Genomic DNA, 21,794 nt, shown 5'->3' on the forward strand with positions numbered 1-21,794 from the left:
CTGAGTAATATGCCTTGAGCTTAGTTGCAGGACTTTGAAATTTTAGTGCAACCGTTACTTCTTGTCATTTCAGCTGTTCTGACTTTGAACCTGAAACTTATGTAAGACAGTTCCACAGTGTGTATCAAGATGTCTTGCTCTCTTGGTTTTACTGCATGTTCTTTTTTTGGCTGGCTGCTGAATATCTGATATTTCCTAAAACTACTCAACCAGGATTCTGTAATCTGCAAGACCACCTCTAAAGTAGCCCAGCAGTTAAAGTCCCCTACTGAAAAATTACCTCTTCCAGCTTTTGCAGGGGTATTTTGTCAGGGTGTGGTAAAAAGCAGTGGCTATGATTTCCTTTTTTACATGGGTGCACAAAAAACCAGCATGGTTGAAAAATTGCAGCATTATTCCACTGTGGTCACTGAAGCTGATGCCCATTTAACTCTTACTTGTCAGATACTGAAGTGTTTGCCTTGGCTGTGTTCCCAGAACATTCTGTGTGCCCTGTCTTCTGAGGGCTCTTGCAGTGCTTTTTCCTCATCTGAAACTAAAATGTGAGTTTTCCTCACAAAGCTTTGGTCTAAAGGCTGCTGAAGGCATTGCTGATGTCTGTCTCAAAAATGGCCTTCCTGGCTGTCAGGTAATCCATTGCTGTAGGTGGAAGAGTTGCTGTCAGGACCTTACCTTACCTGCAACAGTGAGAATAATTTAATTGCAGTGAGAAGTAGACAGTTGCTCTACTAAAGAAGAGTGTGTAGGTGTGAGGATTTCCAAAGGTTCTCACTTCTTTTGACACTGATTTTTGTTTTCTTCTAGGCTGGATTATTCTGGCATTGCACTCCTCATAATGGGCAGCTTTGTACCATGGCTGTACTACTCCTTCTACTGCAACCCTCAGCCTTGCTTCATCTACTTGATTGTGATTTGTGTCCTGGGCATTGCAGCCATAATTGTCTCACAATGGGACATGTTTGCCACCCCTGAATACCGGGGTGTAAGGGCAGGTAAGACCTGAAATTAACTGCTTTGCTTCTTGACTGCCTTTCCTGCTTCCTGCTTGCCACCTGGAAAAACCACCTTGGGAAGACTTGAGGGAGTTTAATTTTATAGACCTAATATTCTCAAATTGGGAGCTTGGTGGGTTTTCTTTCAGTATTTATTGTACCCAGCTGGATGCACAGATAAGGGCTGGTGCAAGTCCTGGAAGTGCAATGCTGAAATGGACAGTAACACATGCAGTAGGAAAGGTGGTGCAAAGGATTTCTAGCTGCATCTAGCAGGTTTGTTCTCAAAAAATGACTGACTGCTTGGTGTGTGTATGTGTACTTGTTGTGCTTGTGCTTTTTTTTAAACACCAGACACTAGCAAATCATTGAATTCATGTGAATGATTTGTCTGGATAAAACACAGAGTTAAGATAAAGACTGTTTTTCTCTTCACATCATCAAAAGAACAAAACCAGATTTGGGTTCATATTTTGAGGTAGGGAGAAAGAGAGCTTTAGGGGGCAGCTATGGAATGTGCACACAGCTGGGTTGAATAGTAATATTTCTTGTTTCTTAACCTGCACATGCTGTCTACAGTAAATCTAGATTTCCTGGAGAGGTTTGGGTACCTTCAGAGCAGTCAGCTTTCCAAACTTAAAATCTCTGTACAGAACATGAATATTCCCCCCATGCCCACTGTTTTACAAGTTTTCTGTCCTTGCTGCTAAAATCTAAACAAATAATCAGTGTTCTCTTGTATGGCAGATCAGATGAGCACAGATGCTGCTTTTCTGTTTGGTAGGAGTACTTGTGCAGCATATGATAAACAGTCTCTTTGTTGTGTCTCCTTGTCTTGCTCTTGAGCGTGGTGGTGATTGAGGCTCGGTCTGTGTGGTCTCGGTTCCCTCTACAGGCCGAGAGCAGGAACTGGCCTGGCCTCCATTGGAGCTGGCAGGCACAATCAGCAAATGAAATATTCCAGCCATCTGCTGGGACCTGTAACTGAGTAGCTTCTGGTATATGAAGGAAGTTGTGCATTCTTTAGCTTCCTTTCCAATAAATCTCTTCTGGGGACCTGCAGCTTCAAGAGCTGTCACCCCTCTGCTGCTTGGGCAAATGCTGAGTTTTCCTCCTGTAGCTTTTGTGTTTTCATTGTCTCCCTTTGCCTTCAAACCTGACTCTCCCACATTTTCTTTGCCTCCCAGGAGTATTTCTAGGTCTGGGTCTTAGTGGGGTAATTCCCACTCTGCACTTTGTCATCTCTGAGGGGCTCCTGAAAGCAGCCACCATGGGGCAGATAGGCTGGCTGGCACTCATGGCATGCCTGTACATCACTGGTGCTGCGCTCTATGCCGCCCGCATCCCGGAGAGATTCTTCCCTGGCAAGTGTGACATCTGGGTGAGTCTGTGAGTCACTGCTGAGGAGACCAAGCTGAAAGCTGGTCCCCCTGAGCCTGGAGGATGTTGTGTCAATGTTTTCTTACTGCACCAGAAGCAATAGGTCTTCAGGGAGGGGCCAAATGACTCTGGGCTCTCTGAGCCTGGCTTAGCTGGTGCCTCTCTTCCCAAGTTGGCACAACCTGGCTGGTCTGAGGTAGCTGCTGGTGTGCAGATTCCCCTCAGCACATTCCTGGATTGCTTGAACAGATGGGCAAGGAACTGCAAACATTTGTGTGTGTGTTTGTGTTGAGGGTCCTGCAAAGGCACATCTTTACCTTGCTTCTGTGCAGAGCAGTACGTGGTCATTTCATTGATGTTCAGTGTGTTCTCTGGGATCTTCCCCATGGCTGGCTCCTCATCTTGTACAGCCAGTGAAAATGCTGGACAGAGATGGTAGGGTTTGGCCGAGAAGGGACAGTGGGGTGACAAGTGAGTGGGTGGGGGAAACTTGGTATGAGGGAAGTGGAGACTGGAGGAGAAATACCTGAGGAAGATGTAAGGAGAGAAGCTGGGTGGAGCAAGAGTAGAGATGAGGGGAAGCAGATCTTTGGAAGGCCACTGTCCTTGCACTTAGCATAGTTTAAGATCCCCAAAGAAGCCTAGAAGTGAGAATGAGACCTGCACCAGTTTGCTTGGTTGTTTTGTAACTATAATGAGCCAAACTCCAAAAGCACTGTTGTACCACCAGCTCTTTCCCAAGCTTCCCATGAAGCCTGCAAATACACATTTGTAGGAATATTTCAGGAGCATTATCCATGCTGGTATGGCTTCCCTCAGACAAGGGCATGCTTTGCCATGTAGCTCTCACAGTTTTCAATCTGCTCTACTCCAGTCAGTGACATCCTGGGCATTCATTCAGAACATCCAGTTGTTTCTAGGTTTTAATACAATATCACGTTTGTCTGTTCTGTTTCTCTGTGGTAGAGAAATAAAATACCAGCATGCAGAATCCACTTGGTAAAACTTATCTCTGTGACCAGAGCAGAGTTTGTACCTGTTGTCTGTATGAGAGGCCATTTTTGTCCATAAACCACCAGTGTGTCTTGTGGAGAAACTTAATTTTGAAAGCATCCTGCTTAAGCCTTTTGCCTAAGGTTCTGAAGTTCTCCTTGTCCCTTTGCAAAGATGAGTTAGAGCAGCTCTTTAGCACGTTTTTTGGTTCAGATGACTCTGAAGTGAAGGGGGATGTGTGTGTGCAGAGAATTTGATTATTTTGCTAAAGATAGCAGAGGGAGAAGAAGGGATAGTGGGGTGAGCAAGTAGGTGGGTGGGGGAAACTTGACATGAGGGAAAGAATCACAGAGACTGGAGGAGAAATACCTGAGGAAGATGTAAGGAAAGAAGCTTTTTGTTTGACCAGCTGGTTCAGATGACTCTGAAGTGCAGGGGGAACGTGTGTGTGTGCAGAGAATTGGATGATTTTGCTAAAGGTAGCAGAGGGGTGGCTTTAGCACACAGCCTGGAGAGCTGTGCGCTCCCGGCCCTGCCCGGTGTCCCCGCGCGCTCCCGGCCCTGCCCGGTGTCCCTGCGTGCCTGGCACTGCCCGGTGTCCCTGCGTGCCCGGCCCTGCCCGGTGTCGCTGTGCGCTCCCGGCACTGCCCGGTGTCGCTGTGCGTGCCCGGCCCTGCCCGGTGTCCCTGCGCGCTCCCGGCCCTGCCCGGTGTCCCTGCGTGCCCGGCCCTGCCCGGTGTCCCTGCGCGCTCCCGGCACTGCCCGGTGTCCCTGCGCGCTCCCGGCACTGCCCGGTGTCCCTGCGTGCCCGGCCCTGCCCGGTGTCCCTGCGCGCTCCCGGCACTGCCCGGTGTCCCTGCGCGCTCCCGGCACTGCCCGGTGTCGCTGTGCGTGCCTGGCACTGCCCGGTGTCCCTGCGCGCTCCCGGCCCTGCCCGGTGTCGCTGTGCGCTCCCGGCACTGCCCGGTGTCCCTGCGTGCCCGGCACTGCCCGGTGTCCCTGCGTGCCCGGCACTGCCCGGTGTCCCTGTGCGTGCCCGGCCCTGCCCGGTGTCCCTGCGCGCTCCCGGCACTGCCCGGTGTCGCTGTGCGCTCCCGGCACTGCCCGGTGTCCCTGCGCGCTCCCGGCACTGCCCGGTGTCCCTGCGTGCCCGGCACTGCCCGGTGTCCCTGTGCGTGCCCGGCCCTGCCCGGTGTCGCTGTGCGCTCCCGGCACTGCCCGGTGTCCCTGCGCGCTCCCGGCCCTGCCCGGTGTCCCTGCGCGCTCCCGGCACTGCCCGGTGTCCCTGCGCGCTCCCGGCACTGCCCGGTGTCGCTGCGCGTGCCCGGCACTGCCCGGTGTCCCTGCGCGCTCCCGGCACTGCCCGGTGTCCCTGCGCGCTCCCGGCCCTGCCCGGTGTCCCTGCGCGCTCCCGGCACTGCCCGGTGTCCCTGCGCGCTCCCAGCACTGCCCGGTGTCCCTGCGTGCCTGGCACTGCCCGGTGTCGCTGTGCGCCTGAGCTGAACGTGGCTCCGGGGCCGGGTGGAGCCCCAGCTGAACGCGGCTGTTTCCCTCTGCAGTTCCACTCCCACCAGCTGTTCCACGTGTTTGTCGTGGCTGGCGCCTTCGTGCACTTCCACGGCGTGTCCAACCTGCAGGAGTTCCGCTTCACGGTCGGCGGGGGCTGCACGGAGGAGGAGGGGATGCAGTAGGAGCCGCCCGCAGCCCCGGGGCACAACCAACCAGGAGAGCCGCCGGCACCACGGCCGAGCACCGGGCTTAGCTACAGGAATACCTAAGAAGAATCCACGTTTCAGCTGATGAGGCATGGAGCTTCATGGGGATTCTGACTAACCAAGATAAAAATTCTATACCTCAAGCAATGGAATAAATCAATTTGAAGACCAGGAAATTCTGCAAACCTAATTTATTCTTGGGATCTACAGATTGAGCTACAGAGGACCCTTTCCAAATCGGCTTCTGTTCAATGCCATATTTATTTGTAGAACTGGGGAGGGATAGCTTAGCGGTTTCCTTTTTTTAAAAAAAAAGAAAAAAAAAAGTCAAGGTTAAATTTATATCCTCTCAGAGGGTTTGGGCGTTGATTTTAGATGCTCTTTTGGGAGACAAACAAAATGTAAATAAGATTTCTAACTTTCTGTTTAAATAAAATTTATATAAATGTTTTAAACAATGGGTGGGGGGAAAAGGGTTTTTGTAAAGAATGCAACATGCAAGTACCACACACTGTTTCAATTTTGCACAAAATAAACTATTGCAGGAGGACCAGGTAAAATTCCCAGGAGTGAAGCTCGCTGGCCCTGTCGATTTTCCTAGTGGCCAGCATGCCCTGGGCAATGTGGGGTCCTGGCCAGCACCTGGAGCGGGTTCAGGACGTGCACAGGAGAGTTGTGAAGGCTGGGTCAGTCATGGTGTCGTGCAGGTCACAGTGTGAGCACGTGGAATTGCTCCAGTGCCTGGAAAGGTGCATCTGCTCCCTGCCCCAGCCTGTGTGCAGGGCGAGGTTTGGGATCCTGGATCCTACACTTGCTTGGTTTGGGTCTCATCATAGGAGCTGGAGCACGGTGGGATAACTGCATGTGGAATGGCAAACAGTCCAACTCCATCAGTGCCTGCCCAAGCCAGAGGCCCCAGGGAGAGGATGGTTGCCATTTGCAAGCCTGCTTCGTTTGCTCTGAGGGATGGTGGTCATGGCCTGTCAGGAGATCGTTGAGCATGTGAGGGGAAACAAAGGTGGGGTCAAGGTGGACTGGAAAGAGGAAGCTGTGTGCTCCAGGACTGGGAGTTAACAGGCACTGCAGACCTCAGGCACGTTACCATCCTGTGTGTCAGGCTCCATATGCCAAGGCAGTTTGCAGGTTTTTCTTTTAAGGAGGAATAGATCCCTATTTTTTTAAATAATTTTTTTTTTGTCCTTAGGTCTGCTTTCCATCTGTGCTTTAGCAATGGGACTGCTGGTATTTCTTAAGCCTAAACCTGAGAGTTCAGCTGGATTGCTGTGGTGCAGACACACCTCCTATATAAGGGGAGGCAAGTACCCTTCTCCTGTGTAATTGATGTAGCTTGAGCTTTGGAGCCCAGTCAGAAGCCAGACTGCAGGAGAATCTTTGGAGTCCTAAGGTGAAACTTGAGCATTTTGTTTGTTATGGCACAGGTATTGGAGGCTTTAGCTGGAAATTCAGAGCAATTACCTCTCTCACAGATGAGTTAAACAGCTCATACCGTGCAGTATTTCACAGGGAAGGAAGGTAAAGGGTGGTTGGTTGTTGTATGGGGTGGTTTTTCGTTGTTGTTGGGTTTGGGGTTTTTTTTTAGATTCCCTCAAGTTTCAGTTTTCATTTTTCAAGGGAAAGAGATGGATTGCAAAGATCTTCCCATCCCTGGATGTCACAGTGTGTTTTGGGGAGTTGCTTTGTCTCTTGGAGTCACGTAGGAGCAGAATGCCCTCCTAAAGCTGGGTGGGCATTAAGGCTTCACCCTGGAGTGGAGTGAAGGCTCTGAGAGCAAGGTCAGCTGCAGGAGGAGGGGCTGCAGCAGCCTGCAAGTGCAGAGGGATGTGTTCTCAGCAGGATCCTGACCCTGGGTGCCTGTGGGGCTGGAGGTGGTTTATCCCAGGTCTGTGGTGTTTAAATGAGGGAAAGGGAAGTGTTCCCTTGGATGTAAGGGCTAACAGCACTGGCATCCCAGCCAGGCTGGGGAGGTGTGCTGGTGTCTGAGCCAGGGGTGGTACATATCACAATCAGAGCTGGCTGAAGGTGCTTTGGGATACCTCTGAACAGTACCAGCAGCAGCAGCAGCAGCCTCCATCCTGGATCACCCCACGTTCACTCCTCCAAGGGTGATTGTAACCTGGTCCTACACAGCACAGAACTATTACAAAAACACAGTACTCCACCTGCTATTCTTAACCCAGTCTCTCTGTTCAAGAAGTTTGTGTGTTCCAATAAAAACAACCTAGCTGTGCACTTTTCTGTAGCTTTTGCTGAGAACTCTTCCCAGGTTGGCACCTGAATGCCTTACTCTCAGCAGTCAGAGGCTTGCTTGCTCTGTGTGCAGGTTATTGCCATAGAATAGTTAGGACCTACAGCTTCTTTCCTTCCCCATTAAATAGTGGCCTTGTTCAGTATATTTCTTTTTAACAATTGCTTACTGTTGGAAGCAATGAAGCACATTCTGGGGTTTTGATGGCTGGGGACTCTGGTGATGGTTCCATATAAGATGGGATCTTATTACTTGCTGTATTCTTAACTTCTGCTAATAAAAGAACCAAATTGATTATTGTCTGGTCTGGGTCTTACTGCACTGTGTGGGCACGAGGGCTGGGGGGAAGAGGGGGGGGCATTGCTGGAGACTTTGGTGGCTGGGGACAAAGTTTAAGGTGAGTTGAGATAAAGAAAAGAAGTTCAGGAGGCTTGGACTTAAATTCCTGGTGTAGAGGAAATGCCTCCTATCCTGTATGTGTGTAAAGGATTGATCATCTCCTCCTGGTGTGAGGGCTTAGGGGTGGCATGAGTGGGGTTGGACTGGGCAGGGAAGGGGCTGGTGGTGCCCAGAACAGCCTGTGCCCACTGGGCCTTGTGCTGTTCCTTGGCTGCCAGTTCCTAATGGCTGGGAACTGCCTGGAAGGTAACACCCAGTCCTGCCCTTGTCTGGGCTCACTGCAGCTCTGGGTGTCCACAGCTGAGCTGGGCTTTTTGTCAGCTCCTTCACTCAAGGTGAGTGTTCTGCAGTGACTTGTAACGCAGACAGCTCCTGTTCGTGACCTGGACAGCCTGATGGATGTCTCAGGATGGATTACTATTATTATTATTACCATTATTATTATTATTGTTGTTAGTTTAATGAAAAGCAAATTCAAGGAACTTGGAGAAAGTTGGTAGCAGATTTCACACAAATTACACTAAAAGTAGCTGCCACATTAGAATATGAATTGGGTTTATTCTGTTTCCAGGAAGCAGAGTGGTATTTAAAAGTTGGCTGGGCAGGATAGAATTGCATGTCCCACCTGTCCTGTGTGTAGTTGTGTCCTTGCTCTGCCCTCTCCTGAGAATCACTTGCTTCATTCATTGCCAAGTACCTGAGTATGGATTAAAGTGCAGCAACCAAGGTGAGTGTCTGAGGCCACTGCCCAACTTTCTAGAGAAATAAATGAAGAGCATGATTAGGATGGAAGAGCTGACTGCTTTAGTTGAAGCTATTAAAGGCTTCCCTGCAAAATTGAGTTCTTTCTCCCCCCCCCTTTTTTTTTTACCCCTGCCTCCTGTGTGGCATCAAAGAACTTGTTTGAACCAAACAGTGCTGCTGGATCTGCCTGGAATGCCTGAAATTCTCCAGGCTGATTTCCAGGAGCACTAATGTGGTTTGAATGAAGTTGCTTAAAAAGATGGATTCCTTGGAGAGTGTCTGTGGTAATTCCTAGGTGCACATTGCTCTTGAAGAAGGAATACTGGCCTTGAGCGCATGGCAGCATGGAGAATGTCTCACCTGCTCATCTCCAGCTGTGTGGACAAGGAGCAGGGAAGCAGAAGTGCCTGGGCAGCTGCTGTGAGAGCCTTGCAGTGTAAGCAGTTCCTTGTTCACCACTGAGGGTTGGTGCCTTGGGCAGGGATAGCAGGATGGGAGCCCAGCACTCCTGCACGGAGCTGATTTGCCTGCTGGATCTTATCACAGTCACAGAAGGGTTTGGGTTGGAAGGGACCTGAAAGATCAGACAGTTCCAGCCCCTCTGCCATGAACAGGGACACCTTTCCAACCAGACCAGGCTGCTCAGAGCCACGTCCAACCTGGCCTTGAACACTTGCACAGATGGGGCAGCCACAGCTCCTCTGGGCAACCTCTGTCTCACCACTGTCATAGTGATGGATTTTCTGGTGTTTCCAGAAACTTTATCTTTGCCTTTCTCCAGTAAAATTCACCTGTAAACTACAAAAGCATTGGGATGCTGGGATCTCATTCAGTGGCAGCTTCGCCTCTGTAGTGGCACCACTGAGCACAGAGTTCTCTTTGCAGCTTAAAAACTGAACCGGTCTGGTTGTAAATGAGATGGGGAAATCTCTGGCCTGGCTGGGCTCCCAGAGCAGTGGTGTGTTTCCCTTAGAGAGGCAAATGCCACCCCTGCAGTTCCAGGGTCTGCCTTTGCTCTCACCCCAACCCTGCCTGTGCCTGGGTTGTTGGTGCTGGCTGGAGCTGGGCTCTCCCAATCCCAGTTTTTCCCCGTGGCTGTGGCCAGGCTGCAGGGCTGGCACTGCCACATGGGCTGTGGGGTGGCAGCTGCTGCTGGCACAGGCGGCCAGCCCTCCTGGGAGGGAGTGGCACTGCCACCACCTCCCTGCTGGCTCCCGGCCACGGTGGCAGCTCAGGGCTCTGCCCTGGCCCTGGCCCAGCTCCCCATCCTGCAGGGACAGCCAGCCTGGGAGTGCTGCCTCTGCCAGGGAGCCTCTGCCAGCTTGGAAAGCGATATTCTGTCCCTCAGGGCCTGGCAGCAGGAGGTGACAGCAGCTCCAGCCCCTGCTGCCAGGGCTAGAGAAGGTCACTGCTGGCTGGGACGCACAAGAGCAGCCAGGGGCTCTGGCCAGAGTCCCTGGTGTGGGGGTGTGGGGGCTTCCCTGTCCCTTTCCTGCTGCCGGTGACAGGCCAACCCCTGGTGCAGCTCCTGCCACCATCCCACAGCCTTTCCTGCAGCCATGCACATCCCTCTGCTCCCTGTGGCACTGGTGGGAAGCACAGCAGCAGCTGCCTGGCCCTGCAGAGCCAAACAGGCCTAAAGAGAGGGCTCAGTGCCCAGCCCTCCTCTGCTGCCAGCAGGGCCTGCCTGGGCAAGGGCAGGGTGCCAGGGCTCCCAAAATCTGAGGCAGCAGCAAGCAGAGCAGAGCAGGAGGGGCTCATGGCATTTCCTGGGGGCATTTACAGCAGAAACATGCTCGGGGGTGTCCGAGTGGGGCCATCCCAGAGGGCTGGGGCTGAGGCTGATGTCACAGGGCTGTGACAGAGCTGGCCGAGTGACAGGAGGTGTAAGGGTATCTGCTGCATGAGGCTGCCCTGAGCCCCGCTCCCCTGCCAGCAGAGGTTTCTGTGCTGACAGTGCCACTGGGCTCTCTCAGCAGAAAAAGCATCCTGGAAAATCCTCTGAGGAGCCTGAGGTGTGCATCAAACCGAGCAGAACTGTGGTACTGGTCCTTCCCCGTGCCAGAGATGGGCACACACCCCACACGCCTCTCAACACACTTGGGGTGTGTGGGTCCTGGCTGTGGCCACTGCTCTGCCCAGCCTGGCATGTGCCAGTCCCTTGCTAAGTCTAAGCCAGCTCAGGCCAGGCTCCTTTTGTGCACACAGCTGCTGCAAATCCCACTGACTTCCCCACTGTTTTGTAGCATGAAGTCATCCCCGTGTGGCCACACTTGTAGCCAACAGCCTGCTGTGCCCCAGCCACGATCCAGGGAGGGCTCGTGTGTGTGTGATGCTGTGCAAGGTGTGTGTCCCTGCCCACCACAGTGCTTGGGGGAGAGCCAGGCTTACCTCAGCCTGCAGTGCAGCGTCTGTGGAGCCTGGGAGGAGTGTCAGAGAGAATTCAGCTCCCTGCCCCCTGCCTGGGAGGAAATCAGCTGCAGGACTGGGGCCTGTGAAGCCCCTGCTGTGTGCAGCAGTGAGGGGTGGCTCTGATGGACAGCTCTGTCTGCAGAACAGATTCCCACCTGGGAATTTGCTCCCATTGCATTTTCCCTAACAGAACAAACCCTGCTCCTCTGGGTGTGCTTTGTGTGCTCACAGGGTGCTTTGTGTGGCACAGGAGGGACAGCTGGGATTGATGGGATCAGGATGGCAGCAGGATGCTGCTCAGCTGGAAGTGGGAGATGGCTCCTCTCACAGCTGCTGTGCTGCTGGTTGGATGCTCTGGCCTCTGCTCACTGTTTGCTTTTGCTGACCTATTTTCATCTGCTGTGCCCAGCACATGGCTGAAGAAGTTGGAAGCTGAGGCAGCTGCTCTTCCTGGGGATTTTTCTCTTGCTGAAAGGGCCATGAGTCACTGTCTCTGTCAGAGCATGAAATAGAATTTGCTTAACCCCGTGCTGGAGCCCAGAACTGGGTAGGTTTGCTTATGGTCTGCTTTGCTGCAAAAAAAAATTCCAAAACCCAGGAAGCTGTTCCTGGTGTGTGCTCAGGTTTGGGTCAGGCAAACCTTTGCTTCTATTTCTCAGTTTAAGAAGTAATCCAGTTCTCACCCTGTCCATTCCCTGCAGTCAGCACCTGTGGACAAACTCCCTGAGCCAGCCAAGCCAGGTACAGCTCTCATCTTCTCTCAGTGCAGGTATCCCTGCAGGACCCTGTTTATTGGGGATTGGTGCACCTGAAGCCAAGCATGGTTCATCCAGAGCATCCTCCTGTCCTGTTGAAGCTGAGTGCACATGGGGCTGCTAATCCTTTCTGACAGGGAGGTCATCCCTGAGAGGCACCAGGGGCAGGCACGTGGGGCTGGGGGAGCTGTGCCAGCCTGGGGTGCCCTGAGCCCGGGGCTCCTCCATCTCTGAGCAGCTCCTCAGCCTTGACAGCCGCCCCTTCTCCCTCTGTCCTGCCTTCACCTTCCCTGGCTGCTGCTGCCTCTGAGAAGGTCACTGCCTCTGAAGCCTGGAGCCTTCTCCACCTCCAGTTTCACTTCCAGTACTGCCGTGGTTCCTCTCCTCTTTGCTGGAACACTGCCAGGACCTGGCTGGGACTGGTCCTGTCCCCTCAGTGTCAGGTGACACGGGTGGCAAGAAGCCTGGAGTGCACCTGTGGGTGTCTGCTGTGCAGGGCAGGGACAGAGCTGCTGTGAGGATGAAGCCCTTTCCCACCCAGCTGCTCTGTGCAGCAGCAGCCCAGGAGTCCAGCCTGGCAGTGGTGGCAGTGGGTGACATGGTGGCCTTGCAGCTGCCATGGCAGGCACGTGGCAGGGCACGAGTGGGCAGTGCTGCTCGTCAGGCAGCCAGCAAGGAGGGCCTGTGTCCTCAAGGAGGTGACATCGTGCTGTGACAGGGGCCTGGAGGGCTGCAGGACACTCCCAAAGTGACCAGGGGCAGGTTCAGCCTTCCTGCTGTACCACCCTGCTGCCCTGGGGCCACCACAGCTGTGTCTGCAGTCCCTCCAGCCACACTCTCTCCCCAGAGTGATGCCCACCAAACATGCTGAAGCTGTGGTGTCTATGTAGAATATACCATATATCTGTTTTTAATGAGATGGTATGGAACAGTTCATAAAAAAGAAAAAAAAATAAGAAAAACGGGTGCTTCCCACCCATTGTCCATAAAGCTCTGTGAGGAATGGCCTGTGCCCACCAGCTGGGAATGCCAGGCCCAGGGCAGGGCACAGCCAAGGGCAGTGCTGCTCCCAGGGACAAAGTGCCTGTTCCTTGGCTGCTTCTGCAATGAGGAGAGCAGGTCAGCCTCTTCGGGTGGCTCACACAAAACCCCTTTGCAGAGGTAAGTCCACATGCAGACAAGAACCTGGGTGCTGCCATAGCAGTTAGGAGCGGCCTCCTTGGCAGAGGAGCTGCAGCTCTCCAGCTGAGCTGTGCTGCCTCCCCCTGCCCAGCCCAGGCGAGGCTGCTGCCATTCAGCCTCGGTGCCGTGTCTCACCCCCAGGACCAGGACGTGCTGCTTCCACACCCGGGGTTCCAAACCCGGTGTCACCCTGAGGGACAGGCAGGTGCTGTCCCCTGCCCCTGCTGCTCTCCTGGAGCCAGCTCTGCCCCTCCGTGGGGGGCAGGCTGATGGGGAATGTTCTCCATGATGATCGCAGCAGCCCCGGCTGCGAGCGGGGTCTGGGATGTCCGAGCTGCTGTGCCCGGAGCCGCCCCTGCTGCTTCTCGCATCTCCTTTAGCCACGGCCTTCCGAGGAGCAGCAGCTCCCCCCGCGCTGGACCCTGTGCTGAAGGACACCTGGGGAAGTGGCCGAGGGTGTCCCAGAAGGACATGTCCCCCGTGTCCCCCGTGTCCCCTGCACGGCTCTGTCCCGCCGGCTCCGGGCAGCGTCACCGCAGCAGCAGCACCAGGGGCAGGAGCAGCAGCGCCGCGCACACGGAGATCCCAGCGGCGCCCCCGCAGTCCTGGGCATTCTCCTGCGAGAGGGGAGACAAGGGGTCAGGGTCCCTGCTGCCAAGCCTGCCTGTGCCTTTGCAAGGGGGAGCAATGCCTGTGGCCGGGAGAGCACCCCAGGAGCCAAGGAAGGGACTGGTTTATCCCTGCTGGCCACAGCAGCCCTCCATGGGTAGGAAGGCACATGGCTCCTGGCTCCTAGCAGGTGTGTGTGTGTGTGTGCTCCTGACCCTGTGGCTTCCGAGCTCAAGCCCTTCCCAGGTGGTACAGAGCTGAAATCCTGCTAGGAAATCCTGGTGGAGCCCCCTCGGGGACTCACGGCTGTGCCTGGCCCCAGCCAGCAGTGACACACCCTATGCAAGGCTGCAAGAGGAGCATTTGTGCATTCTGGGCACCGCCAGCTGTCCCTCCCTGTCCCCAGTGTCCCGGGATACCTCAGGGTGGAAGGCGTGGCACGAGTCCGGCCGCCGGCGCAGCTTCTGGGAGCGCATCCGCTCGCACTTCACCGAGGCGTTGTGTGCGGGGCTGTTAAGGACTGGATGGATGGATGGATGGATGGATGGATGGATGGATGGATGGATGGATGGATGGATGGCACACACACCCCTGGGCCCCCAGGAAAGTTTGGCCAGGTGGAACTGCCCCAACCCAGGAGGATGAGGGGAGGGCGGGTCACCCTGCATGGGCTACAGACCTCCCCAAGCCAGGCCGTGCTCTCCATCCTCCACCCTTCTGCAATGGCAGCAGAAGGACAAACGCTACTTTCCACCCTGGCAAACATGGAGATGACAGGGCCTGTGGAGCTCTGCATCCCTGCTGGGCATGGAAGGATATATTTGACTTCTTTTGCATCCATTGGGACGGGTGGGAAGATGCTGCAATCGCAGACGGTGTCCGTGACCAGGAGCAGGAGGTTACTGCTGATGATCTGCTGTGCCACAAACATCCTGCAAGGGAAGAGCAGGTGAAAAAAAAACACAGAGCAAAATGAAAAGTGAAAAAAACCACAACTCTCCAGAGCAGCTTCCCTGGCATTGCCTGAGCCACAGCAAAGAAATTGAAAGAAAAAAAGAGATCATTGGAAACAGGGTGCCAGCAGAAAGCAAAAGAGACCAGTGAGCAGATGTACACAGGGAGAAGTGCCACTGGCACTCCTTTTTGGCCTCCTTTCTGGCTCTGAACTGGCTCAAATCTTTAACTCCATGCTTGGCACAAAAGTCAAAATCAACCCAAGAACCCAACCAACCAGCCAAAATCAAGACAAGCTCTGCCCAGATGGGGCAGCACATGACAGCACATGACACCTGAGCAAAGCCTGGCTTCACCCAGAGGTATGTCAGTGCCTATTTAATGTATATTTGTGTGTGTGCTTGTACAGTGCAAGGGTGTCTCTATCCTGTGGTCCTGGGAGCAGCAGAGTTGTGCTAAATTTCAAGTTACTGGAGAGAGAAGTAGAGGAACCCAGTAACACTGTGGGCTACACTGGAGTGACAGGACTGACCAGCTGGGGTTTGTTTGGCAGGGAGCCAGCATGTCCCAGAGCCACTGGGCACAGGGAAGGCTGGGGACATCAGGCTCTGCATGCCTGCACTGGTGGCAGGGCTTCTGGAACAGAAATACAGCCTTGTGGGGATGTGCCCACTGCCCTGGCCAAGCTGACTGTGCTGGAGCAGTGCCCAGTGTCCCTGGTTATTCACCACCTGGCCTTGCTGCCTTCCAGCCTCCAGGCATTTGTGTGTCCCCTTTTAGAGGTGCTGAATGCCACACACAGCAGCTGACCATGTCCTTAGTGCTCCCTGACTAATGAGTGCCCTGGCAGCTTTGGCAAGCAGCCTTCACCCCCTGCACAGATTCAGCCAGCAGGACAGAGGTGCCCCATGCATCGATCCACAGGCCAATGCTTCTGCCCAGGATGGAGCACCCAGCCTAGCCCTGCTCCACCAGGAATGCCTGCGTGCCAGGCCCTGGCTGATGCTCCACAGAGCCTGTGGCAGGGGTGAGGGGTGTCTCTCCCAAATACCTGGATAAAAGATGCCCAAGATGCACCAGGGGCTGTAACTACAAAGAGCCAAGCAGGACACAGCCCCTGCTGCTCCATCCAGCACTGCTGAGGTGCTGCCTCCAGCAGGGGAGGGGCAGCTCCCAGGCTCTGTTTGCAGCACAGATCTGTGACCCACAGAGGTCACTCAGTTCCTCTGGATCTGCCCAGACATTAACAGAATACCTTGTTATCATCAAATCTGCAATCTCATCTGAAACAATGTTTGGCAAGGCCCTGGTTTTCCTAGAGCCATGCTGACTAGTGGAGGCTGTTTTTCTAAGCTTTAAGTCTTTCCTTCAGCTGATCCAATACTGAAGACTAGGTAGGATTGTTTTGTGGGCTTTTTTTAAGAAGGAATTTTAGTCAGATCTGTTTGGGAAAGCTGGATCAGTGGAAATTCATCTTTTGGTCACCTTTCCACACATGATTGCTGATAGCACTGTGCAACCACTGAAAACAGCCTCTTTTCACAATGCCTTTCCTGTTATTTTTCACTGTCCATTCACTTACACTGAAAATGGGTAATAAAAAAGTGGACTCTTGTTTTCAGTTCTTTCAGTCTAACACTTATTTTTTTCCCCCATCCCTGGTTTGTTTGTTTGGTTTTTTGGTGTTTTTGTTTTGTTTTATTTTGTTTCATTTTTGTTTGTTTGTGTTTTGGGGGTTTTTTGTGGTTTTTTTTTTTTTTTTTTTTTGTTTTTTGTGTCGTTGTTGTTTTGGGGTGTTTTTTTTGTTTTTATAGAAATACAGGAAAGGGGGAAAAATTAAAAAGAAAAAGAAAGAAAAGGAAAGCCAAGAGTATTGCAAAAAGGGAAAGCCACAATAAACAGGCTTAGTGGCTTTCTAAGAAGAAAAGTTTTGCCAGTAACATGAAAGAACAGAACAAGTTCCTTTCTGAAATCTATGGAATGGAAAGATATATATATATTTAAATGCTGTTCTCTTTGTTCTCCAGCCACCTTTGCTTATTAACACTTTTTTTTTTGGTAAGACTCAGTACCCTGCTCTCTTCCCCTCTCTCTGTCCAGTGTGGCTCTGTGGCCAGAGCTGTGGCTGCCATGGTGGCTGTGCCACTGTGACCCTTCTGATGCCGCTGTCACCCCCAGCTCCCTGGGACAATGTCCCCAGCTGGAAGGAAAGCTGTGGCTCTTACTTTTGGCAGTCTCCACAGTCGATGAGCCCGTTGGTCTCCTTGATGGCAGGCTCGTAGACGAACACGGGGTACTCGGTGTCGCAGGGCTGCAGCGTGTCGTGCTTCTTGTGCCTGTGAGCTGGGGGAACGAGACAGGGACACATGAGAGGGGCACAGGGACCTGTCCGCGCTAAATGGGGACATCCCAGACTCGGGGATGCACTCTGGAGCAGCAGCGACCCTCCCGAGGTGGCCGGAGCAGAAGAAGGGGAAGGAGATGCTGCAGGAGCAGCCGGGCAGTGATGCCTGCTCCCACTAGGTGGTGTGGGAAAACCAGCCTATGTGAAAGCGCCTCCAACATCGTCACATCGCCACCGCAGCGAGCCCGGACCCTGCCGTGCCCAAACTGCACCCGAGGGCCCGCAGTGGCCACAGCACCCACGGACCCCTGGCCAGGCAGGAAGGACATTCGGGCACAGTGTTCAAGTGCTCAAAGGAGCTCGGGGTGTCCTGCTGAACCAGCCGTGACAATGAAACCCCTCCTGCCCTAGCCAGCCCTGGTTCATTCATGCAGGTTTTAAACACTGAAAGCTGTGCCTGGGCTGGCCCTCTCCCTGTGTGCCTGTGCCCAGGGCTGCGCTCCCTGCGGTGGGGCTCCCATCAGTGCTGGTCCCTCCTGAGCCCACTGACATTTCCCACAGCAGGAAACTGGAAGAGCTCAATACGTGTCATGTTAAGAAGAAACCACCAGCAGCAAGCAGATCTGGCCTGAGAGCACAGGGAAACAGACGACAGCTCTCGGGACCAGCAGACAGCCAGCTAATGAACAGCTGCTGGAGGGAGCAGCTGCTCCATCACTCATCAGTCACACCCTGCAGGACTCCCAAACTAATCTGGGGATGAGGGGGAGCTGAACCACCTCACTCAGCCTCCCTCAAGAAGCAAGAGCATTCTTTCTAGGAGTTCAGCAAAATCTGTCTTGCCTGAAACTACTGCCTTGGGCCCTTTTGGCAATTATTTTCTGCAGTGGGAGGTAGCAAAGGCAGCTCCTGGCTGTGCAGGACACAGGGGACTGCTGCTGATGGAAATACAAAGCTGCGTTGCTAGGGCAGAGGTGGCTGCGGCTCAGCCAGCAGCAAGCACAAGCAATGGTTTCTACATCAGCTCTGAGCACAAAACCTCACTCTGCAGCCTCCCACCCACACAGCAGCCACGGGCAGGGCTCCTGGGGGGAACAGCAGGGAACAGCGTCCTCCTCACCTGGAGGGTGCCCAGTTTACCCCTTGCAGCAGAAGCGCTGAGGATTTATAGGAAAATGCAGCAATCTGGGTTTTAATCAGCAGATGTGTGGTGAGAGGCACGGAGAGGGCACCCGTGCTTGGATGGGTGATTTGCATCGCTGCTCAGAGCAATGGTCTCCTCTCCCCCGGCACTGCAGGCACCTCCCCGCCGAGCCCGCCGTCCAAACAACGTGCATTACACGAGGGAGAGAAAAACTGCGTGATTTCCTCTGATTTTTCTCTCCACCGTGGCAATCCAGCAACACAAGACATCCATTAAGAGCCAGGAACTGCAGCCCAATCTTGCCTCTAACGCCTGGCCCAGATGAATATGATGGGCACTCCAACCCCTCCCTGCAGTGCAGAGTCTCTGGTAATTGTACTTTGTGCTTTTCTTCAGGAGTCTCAAAAAGCAGCACTCAGGAGGCTTCAATCCTCCCAGACTATGGACCCACCTTTTGGTGAGGTTCATTTTGCACAGACTCAAAAGCACACAGAGCCTGACTGCAGCACAATGCCTCGTTCTGTATTCACCCTGGATTCACACTGAATTCATCAGCCCAGCTTGTCATTCCGGGGGCCGGCAGCACCTCTGCCACCAGCCAGGAGCTGTGTGCCTGTGCTCTGCCACCACTCCCTGTCCCTCTGTGCAAACCCCACCTGCAGAGGCAGGGAAAAGCCTCTCCCGTTCCTGCTGATGGAGAATGCCTCTGACTAGGACCTGTCCCAGAGACTGACAGCCCTGAGGAGATCTGGGATGAGCAGAACACCCTGTTTCTGAGGTGAATTTCAGACACTTCTGATGGGGCATGCAGAATATCCCCATTTATGCTGTAAGGAGAGAAGCTGCAAACACTTTCTGGCTCTGAGCAGCTGCAGGGCTGGTAAGTGTATTCTGGCCAGGAAAAGTCCCCAAACTAAGACTAAAGGAGTGTGAGAAACAGAGCAGCATTTCTTTCAGCCTTAATTCTCTGGACTGGGGGTTGGGGAAGCAGCTCCAAACCCTGAAGCAGGTGGCCAGGCTGGACTGCCCTTCTTGGGGACATGCTTGTGGCAAGTCCACACATTGATCCCTGAGCTGCAAGCCATCACTGTCCTGTTGAGCTGCCCCTGGATTTACAGCACTGCCCCTGCAGCACAGCTGTTGGCAATGGAATGTTCTTCTTGCTCAGAAGAATCACTGTGATGACCACAAAGGTGACCTCATAAAGCTGGGGCAAACCGCTTGCAAGAATTTAACATATGGCTCATGTCACGAGTGGCAAAGAGCCCTGACACATCAGGACCTCATTTTTCCCTGTCCCTGGTAAAGAGTGACATCCTTTACTAGCTCCTGTTATAATATCATATCCTTTACTAGCTTCCTGCTATAACATCATCAAAGCAGATGGAGTTCAAGCAATAGAAAGGACAGTGGTGTGAAGGACAGGGTGCAGGGAGGGCTGGATGAGACCATCATCTTGGACAATGCAGAATGGAAGCTGATCTGAGGCCTCAGCCTCAGCCAGTGTTGGATGAGGGCTGTCATGGTGGGCTTGGAGAACCAGGCCCTGCAAAGGAAAAGTCAATTAAAGAGCCTGCATGAACCACACCCAGGTGTATTTTTAAATTGGCAGAAGTGGCCTGCACAGACTTTAAGGTTTTTTTTTGTTTGTTTGTTTGTTTGTTTTTTTTTTTTTTTGGCACAAGCTTAATGAAAAGAAGCTGCTTTAAAATCTAACTCCTGCCCAGAGACAAGACCTATGACAGAGATTATGCTTAAGCCTACTGACACTTAATTTGCTGGGAAGCAATGCAGCTGCAGCAGCACTGAGAGGTTCAGAGAAGCCCAGTAGCATGTACATCATCAGCAAAGGGCTCAGGCTGAGCCTCTGCATGCACATACTGGACATCAAAATGTTATCAGCAGCCTCAGAGCCTGCTGGTCAGGGATTAGTAAACAGCCAGAGGAGCTGATAACAAATTGCAAACTTTACAGCAAAGAGTGAGTTAATTCCAGGCTGTCATTGCTACCATCTGCACTTCCAGAAAGACTTTTGTCAGACATTTGGCAACCAATCCTTCTGAGCAGCAAAAGCAGTTGCTGTGCCTTGTTATGAACTACAGAGCCCAGATTGTGAACTCTTTCCCACCAGCATAAATCATGCATTCAAGTCAGAGAATTTACTCTGGGACATGTGACAAAATCTGCCACTTAGTTACCAATATAAAACATAGAATTTAACCAAATATCTTGTAAAATATCTTCTGAGTACATTACCATGGAGTAAAAAAAAAAAAAAAAAGAAACTTTTATGATCTATGGAATTCTAGAAATAGTTCTTTCTAGGCTGCATGCCTTGGCTGGAAGTATTTTTGGCTTAATTAAAAGCTTTCAAACCTGTGCTGATGTCCATAAAAGCAGAAGTCCTTATAAACACAGAGAGAAACTGAGATGCTGAGAGCAGAGAAAAGTCTGTGGCAGCAAACATATCTTCTCAGCACCTCTGAAAAGCAGATTTGTATGATGAGTGCAGTCTGAATACATCATGCCCATATTCCAACAGCAAGTCTCACCTTCCCAAAAATCAAGAGAACTTGGGAAGCAGAAATAGGCTCAGTGCTGCAGAGCCAGAGGTACACAGTCAGGCAAGGGGGAGCATTAGATCCCTGATCGTTAATTCCTCTGCACATAACCCGGAAAAAATGTGTGTGCTCAATTTCTCTCTCACAAAATGTCTCCTTCGCTTCATATTTTTCACATACACCAGCCTTGGCGTGCAGTCAAGAAAATGTTAACATCTCTGGCAAAAATCTACAGCCCCTTCTTAACAACATGTGCAATCCATTTTTTCCAGCCCCAATAGCATTCTTCCACCCTGCTACTCCCCCACACACATGGACACTCTTTTTTTTCATCTGCAGACACTCTCTCCTGCTCTTCCTCTTCTCCATGCAGTCAGACACATTCCAACTGTCTCTATTTCTCCATCTCTGTCTCACACATATGTCTTGCTGGGCAGAGAGCAAATTGGCAAACACAAGCTAGAAATGGAAGCAGGGAGATACAAACACAGCCACAGTCTGGACTCTGTCTTGGAGGAATTTCTAACTCGCCTGTAGGAGAGGATTTATGAGTTATCAGTTGAACCACTTGAAAGTCCTCCTGCATTATCCCAGAGCTGGGCTGGGATTTATCAGAAGGAGCTAAGCCATGGTGTGTGGAAAAGAAGACTTAAGTTACTTCTTAATAACTACAGTCTACACGACCTGTTTATTTTCCCCTGCAAGAAGGCACAGGTTGGTCTTTGGTTTGGGAATAGCAGCTGAAAAGAATGGGCCAGCTGGGAAGCACGGTGAAGGACACGCCATGGAACACAGGCCTCAGAGCAATGAGTGATGATGCTGTCTGTGACTGCAGCTCCCCAGGAGACTCATATGTTCCTTCTTTTATCAACTTCTCAGTGACAGACCTTCCATCACCAGCTCAGCCAGCTAAATGAGCAACAGCATCTCTTCTTTGCAGAGCAGGGAAACAGAGCCAGGCTCTGCCTTGGCCCTGTCACGCCTTCCTGCAAGTCCCCCACTGTACAAAGGGTGGAAAAAAGTCTTTCCTAGCCTAGGAATTTCTAGTTAATTCTATTTTTTTTAACTATTAGGTGGTTCTACTTACAGTGATGGAAGACAGCCTTGGCTGGAGAAGTCCCATGACACACAGACACACAGTGATGATGGAGACACGTGACAGATTCACAGGATGGCAGTGACATGGAGACAGGAATTTGCATACAGCAGTCATGGAGGTGATGTAGGAAAGAGATGAAGGAAGCACAAAAGGAAATGGTGATGAGTAGGACAGCAGTGACATCCCCCCTCCCTTTTTGCTCTCCTCAAGCACAGACTAAACCAGACTAAATCAGCCAGAGAACA

General features: G+C 52.5%; 2 protein-coding genes across 4 annotated transcripts in view; one reads left to right on the forward strand and one right to left on the reverse strand.

The window, feature by feature from the left end:
• ADIPOR2 (adiponectin receptor 2) overlaps positions 1-7,640 on the forward strand; it is a 44,441-nt gene extending 36,801 nt beyond the window's left edge. For all 3 annotated transcript variants that reach the window (XM_059473408.1, XM_059473409.1, XM_059473407.1), the window contains exons 6-8: positions 805-992; positions 2,180-2,373; positions 4,925-7,640. In XM_059473408.1, the coding sequence (XP_059329391.1) occupies positions 805-992; positions 2,180-2,373; positions 4,925-5,056 (514 nt within the window). In that variant the 3' untranslated portion in view covers positions 5,057-7,640. The remainder of the gene's footprint in view (positions 1-804; positions 993-2,179; positions 2,374-4,924) is intronic.
• Positions 7,641-13,368: 5,728 nt separating this feature from the next.
• The window catches only part of CACNA2D4 (calcium voltage-gated channel auxiliary subunit alpha2delta 4), a 119,548-nt gene continuing 111,122 nt past the window's right edge, over positions 13,369-21,794 (reverse strand). The window contains exons 36-40 of the mRNA XM_059473076.1: positions 21,538-21,558; positions 16,627-16,744; positions 14,267-14,379; positions 13,867-13,949; positions 13,369-13,455 (exon numbers count right to left, since the gene is read on the reverse strand). Of these exons, the coding sequence (XP_059329059.1) occupies positions 13,369-13,455; positions 13,867-13,949; positions 14,267-14,379; positions 16,627-16,744; positions 21,538-21,558 (422 nt within the window). The remainder of the gene's footprint in view (positions 13,456-13,866; positions 13,950-14,266; positions 14,380-16,626; positions 16,745-21,537; positions 21,559-21,794) is intronic.

Source organism: Ammospiza nelsoni, chromosome 5 (assembly GCF_027579445.1).
Source record: "Ammospiza nelsoni isolate bAmmNel1 chromosome 5, bAmmNel1.pri, whole genome shotgun sequence".
In the NCBI taxonomy this organism is placed as follows: Eukaryota; Metazoa; Chordata; class Aves; order Passeriformes; family Passerellidae; genus Ammospiza; species Ammospiza nelsoni.